Source organism: Danio aesculapii, chromosome 12 (assembly GCF_903798145.1).
Source record: "Danio aesculapii chromosome 12, fDanAes4.1, whole genome shotgun sequence".
NCBI classification, from domain to species: domain Eukaryota; kingdom Metazoa; phylum Chordata; class Actinopteri; order Cypriniformes; family Danionidae; genus Danio; species Danio aesculapii.
This window is the reverse complement of record NC_079446.1, coordinates 17,639,684-17,645,683: the sequence shown is the minus strand read 5'-3', so window position 1 is coordinate 17,645,683 and position 6,000 is coordinate 17,639,684. Positions and strand designations below refer to the sequence as shown.

Below are 6,000 nucleotides of genomic sequence, written 5' to 3'. Positions count from 1 at the left end.
TTTAAGCTCCATAATATGAAAACTAAAACAAAATGTAATTTTAAAATTAACTTTAAACATTTAACAGTATTAATATTTGAACTGTGTCTTGATCATATAAATATTGCAATAGTGAGCACAAGAGATGACTTTAAAATACAATTGTCGACTTCAAACTGTTGTACAGTATAGAATAACTGCCAATACAGTTTTGCTTTTTGTGCATTATTTTTGGATAAAATTTAGGATTAATCAAAATAATATATTTTTTTATAATATAAAAACACTACATAATAATGATAATAATAATAATAATTATTATAATAGTAATAATAATAATAATAACAATAATAAAAACAATAATAATAATACTCACAAGCAAAACTAATTTGAAAGACATAATTACATTTTATTGATATCAAAACAAAACCAAGAAACATTGTATCTGATTATACAAGCTACACAAAAATATCACAATAATTAAATACAACCACTGCATCAATTTACAGACATCTGAATTATCACAGAACAAAGCTTTTCCCTATAAAATATACTAAAAAGAACAATCATCAGAAGTATTCACAGTTTATAGTGTGGTTCTCAGCTAGAACTCCCTGTAAAACAGACACAAATCACATGTGAGCAGATGGATGGTGTACCGCAGTCATAATTTACCAGCCACACATCTTAGCTGTCGAATTGGCTGAGAGCAAATCCTATAAGATGGTCTCAATTTGTCTTCAGATCGTAGATTCTCCATTGCTCTGTATGTGTGGTTCATCCTGTCAAAATACAAGAAATGCATATCAGCTGTTTATCCTTAGATTAAAATAATTTTGAACAATTTAATATTTCACTCAAATCACTGTACATACAGTTGAAGTCAGAATTATTAAACCCCCTGAATTATTAGCCCGCTGTGTATTTTTCCCCAATTTCTGTTTAACAGAGAGAAGACTTTTTTCAACACATTCCTAAACATAATAGTTTTAATTACTCATTTCTAATAACTGATTTATTTTATCTTTGCCATGATGACAGTAAATAATAGTTGACTAGTTATTTTTCAAGACACTTCTATACAGCTTAAAGAGACATTTAAATGCTTAACTAGGTTAATCAGGTTAACTATGCAGGATAGGGTAATTATATAAATATATAGGGAAAATAAATAGCTGATTTTTTTTATTATTAAAAACTGCTTTTATTCTAGCCAAAATGAAACAAATAACTTTCTCCAGAAGAAAAAATATTATCAGACATACTGTGAAAATTTCCGTGCTCTGTTAAACATGAAATATTTTAAAAAAGAAAAAAAATTGAAGGGGGTTTAATAATTCTGATTTTAACTTTATGTATTTTTTACTAAGCCAATAGGTGACCTTCATTTCTGCTGAGGTAGGGAAATCACATCACATTATAGGGAGGAAATAAGTGGGTGAGAACAGAGCATGAAGTGAATGAATCTGCATTTGCAAAAATCAATCTCCTCATAGGCCTCAACGGAGCACATCAGACTGAGCTAGAACTGTGTCACAGCCATATTTTAAGCGTCTAAGGAGCAGGTCAGGACCTTTCATTAGTCTATTTCAAATTAAGTATTTGGAGCTAATTTTGAGAGACTCGCTAATTGTTAGTGCCTCACTTAAATGGTTCTGTATGTTGACACTTTAATACCATAAGATATTATGGGAGTGCTCTGGTAGTTAATGCCTCACTTGTTAAATACTTCAGTACATTGATATTTAAATACCACATCATATTAGTAAACAGACATATATTAAAAATGTAGTATGTAATATTTGTATGTGTGTGTTTTTGTGTGTGTATTTGTTTGTTTGTTTTTATAAAATATACCAGTTTTTAAATAATTATCAAATACATGTCTGGTTTGTGAATAAGAAATGTGTGGTTAATTAATATATTTTAAATATGCCATAGATCGCAATAAATTCCCAATTCCTAAAAAGTTTTGTAACATGCAATTAAATCAAGAATGTGTTATTTGTTCATTTTTTATATTTGTTATTTATTTGACAAAAGTAGCGCAAATATATTCTTATATATTTGTTGACAAACTTCAATGTATTTTGTTAATATTAAGTAATTTAGATGTTGATGGCTGCAACAGACTACAAAAAAAAAAGCTAGAATAGATGCAAAAAAAGTGAAATTGTTATACATATCGATGCAATCCAGAAACAAATTTCAACTGGTAATATGTGAGGGTTTCAGGTTTGGGAAAAAAGAAACATCTCTGTGTTTGGAAACATAAATAGATCATGGTTCATCTTTTTGATTAAAAGTCATGAGATAATCGTCAAACAAATATAAAAAAAAAATACACATATCTCAATCCAAAACCGCAGAGGTCACAAAATAATTGAGGTCTTTCAACAATCTTTGAGCCCCTAGAAGGCCAATCTAGCCACATGGGCTCAGGAGTACTTCAGTAAATCCACTAGACATGGGCCAGTATGATTCTGTTATGATAACCTTGGATAAAAATATCACGGTTTCATGATATTGTGATCACTGCTCTAAAATATGTTCTTTTTAAATGTCTGTGTAAAAAACTAAAATTTTTTTTTTTCCCTTTGAACACAATATATTTTATTTTGAAAAACATTTAAAATATTTTGGTGCAGTAAACATGTCGGACTAAATAAATCAAATAAATCATTGACCTCTGCTGTCTTCATTAGTTTCTAAAATAGATTACTTTACAATGTAAAAGGCATCTTTGAATATCTTTTCTGTTGGAGATACTTTTGTGCTAAAAACAACAACAACAACAACAACAACAACAACAACAACATACCTTAAAAACAACTATCGTCCCATAGCTAAAATCCACTGTCACTTAACATAAATTATGTATACATTCACCTATTTTTATCTGCATTTTCGAATATCACATAAAAAATGACATTGAGAAATTTTAAAAATGAATCCTACAACTGAATAAAATAAACGTTTTATCCAATAAGAAAACAAAAATGTCTGTCATTGTCTGCCTCTGCATCAAGAAAGGCAACCTGAATTATATTTGTAGCTTTTGTTAGTTATTTGGACCACAGCTCATCTCAGATAATCAGTTGGAATCAGTGGAAATGTACACTGGGGTCAGATGAATCCACATTTAAACTTGTTTCTAAGAAAAACAAACAATGAGTTCATAGTTGCAAATGTAGCAGTGTCATAAAGGCATATAATAGAATTGCAAAGAGACATACACTCCTGGTCTCTCTCCTATTGAAATTTAATGGCCCATCATGAACCAGACAATGATAAGCAGGAACTGTTGAGCAGCTAAAGTTTTGTATTGGCTCAGATTGGGAAAAAAAGGAATGAAAACAGGGCTTGCTGTGCGTCTATATCAGCCAGAACAGTATTACTGTCAGGACACCTCCTTCCATCATCATTCATCCAAATGAAACCAAGCAATAGTATTTACCTCGACCCAACACAAACAAAACACAATGAGTCTTCATCTCACCATATATAATGGGTTGTCGAACACATTCTCGATATCCACCTCACTCTGTAGCTTTGACGTTTCAGTCTGTATGAAGGAGGAAGGAATTAATACAGTTTAATGATAGATACAATCACAACTTACTGGAATAACCGTTTGGCCAAATCACAGGTTCTGTCTCTACACTAGCATGCTGCACTGTATGAAGGTCACCTGTGGGTTGGTGCTGTTTCTTATTGTCTCTCTAACTCCTCTGTGTCCTTCTCTCCCACATACTCTATTTCTTCTTCCTGTCACATCTTCAGAATAACTCCTGGTGTGTGGGTGTGTTTGGGGCGTTCTGTTGCTACAGTGTTTTAACAGCAGCATTATATTGGAATTCCTCTATCATTTGGGGTGTAGGATTTGGGTAACACTTTCGAATAATGGTTTATTATTAATGGTATGGTGAATAATGAATAATCTCAGTATGAATAATCTTGTAAAGCATTTATCAATCATAGTTCAACATCATCTAATGCATTATTAAAATCCAAAGTTGTGCTAGTTAACATTAGTTAATGCACTGTATGTTAACATGAACTTAATTCAACTTCAATAACATTAACTAACGTCAACAAACATTAATAAATATCATAATGAATGTATTACTAATCATTTGTTCATGTTAGTAAATACATTAACTACCATTAACTCATGTACCATCATTTTAAGGTGTTATCTAGGGTTTGTTATAATATATAAGTCAAAATTGTTTGCCCTTATGTGAAAATTGAATAATTTTAAAAGTAATTACCAAGTGTTGTTTGTGGTAGACAAGATTCTTTTCCAACACATTTATTAACATAATCATTTTAACAAATGATCACCCGAATGCCCATGCCTAAATCCTAATGCTAACTAAATATGAGTTTTAAACAAATTGATTGAGTGACAAATTCAATGCATGAATGAAGCTAGAATTAATGAAACAGTAAATGTTTCTGTGGCTCACTTATCAGGATATACAACCTAAATTACAAATTAAAAGTATTATTTGATTTTGCTTTCATAATGTCATATTTCTGTCTATAACATAAAGATGCATTATGCAATATTGAGAGTTAGTGATGGTACACAAGCAGCTGTCGACAGTGGGCTTTAAGCTGTCTCCGTCTCTTGAATGCATCTCTAATATGTTTCCATTTTTATTATATTTCTGGTCATAGAGCTTTGATCTCTGACCCAATTTGTTTGCTGTCAGCTGCATTATGCTGTGTTTTCCACCAACTGGCAATCCAGATTGTGTAATCCAATCCACAGGCAATCCACTGTTGGTAAATTGGCAGGTGGTGGGATCATACAGACCAAAACAAAGACAGACATTCTGACATAAAATGCACATTTGTAAGTAGAATAACTGTAGCTGAGTTTTTTAGAGATAAGTTTATCAACATTGGGTGTTTCCTAAATCCTCTCACACATTTTAAGGTATTTGATGACTTAGTAGAGTGAAAAAAAGACGAAGCATACAGCTAGTTAAAAAGTGCTGTGTGATTAAAAATAAATAAACCGAGGCAAATATACAGCTCTGATGAAAAAGTAATTTTTTTATCACTGCCCTGCAAGTGACATTTCAAAAAAGTAAATATGTAAAACTTACATATGATACATACACTCACCGGCCACTATATTAGGTAAACCTGTCCAACTGCCTATAAACACAAATTTCTAAACAGCCAATCACATGGCTGCAACTCGATGCATTTAGACATGGTCAAGACGATCTGCTACAGTTCAAACTGAGCATCAGAATGGGGAAGAAATGTGATTTAAGTAACTTTGAACATGGCATGGTAGTTGGTGCCATACGGGCTGGTTTGAGTATTTCAGAAACTTCTGATCTACTGGGATTTTCACGCACAACCATCTCTAGGGTTTACAGAGAATGGTCAGAAAAAGAGAAAATATTCAAATATCCAATTGTTACAACTGATGTATGCAGAAGAGCATCTCTGAACGCACAACACGTTCACCCTTGAGGCGGTTTTTCTTACATTTAATTTTTTATGATGTATTCAAGTGGGGGCAGCATTGTGGCACAGTGGGTAGTACAGTCGCCTCAAAGCAAGAAGGTTGCTGGTTCGAGCCTTGACTGGGTCAGTTGGCATTTCTGTGTGGAGTTTGCATGTTCTCCTTGTGTTCACGTGGGTTTCTTCCAGGTGCCCCGGTTTCCCTATTCAAAGGCATGCGCTATAGATGAAATGGGTAAGCTAAATTGTCAGTAGTGTATGTGTGTGAATGAGTGTGTATGGATGTTTCCCAGTGATGGGTTGAACTGGAAGGGCATCCGCTGCGTAAAACATGTGCTGATTCATCAAGTTGGTGATTCATTCCAATCTAGCAACCCCAGATTAATAAAGGAACCAAGCCAAAAAGAAAATGAATGAATGAATTCAAGTGGTCATGGAAGAGATGAGTTTTCAATTGCTGTTTGAATGATACCAGTAATTCAGCAGTCCGAGTGGGATTGGGAAGACCATACAATGATTAAGTAAGTTTTT

General features: G+C 32.7%; 1 protein-coding gene across 1 annotated transcript in view; it reads right to left on the bottom strand.

The window, feature by feature from the left end:
• Positions 1-367: 367 nt before the first annotated feature.
• The window catches only part of lrp2b (low density lipoprotein receptor-related protein 2b), an 86,908-nt gene continuing 81,275 nt past the window's right edge, over positions 368-6,000 (bottom strand). The window contains exons 78-79 of the mRNA XM_056469077.1: positions 3,479-3,544; positions 368-761 (exon numbers count right to left, since the gene is read on the bottom strand). Of these exons, the coding sequence (XP_056325052.1) occupies positions 720-761; positions 3,479-3,544 (108 nt within the window). The 3' untranslated portion in view covers positions 368-719. The remainder of the gene's footprint in view (positions 762-3,478; positions 3,545-6,000) is intronic.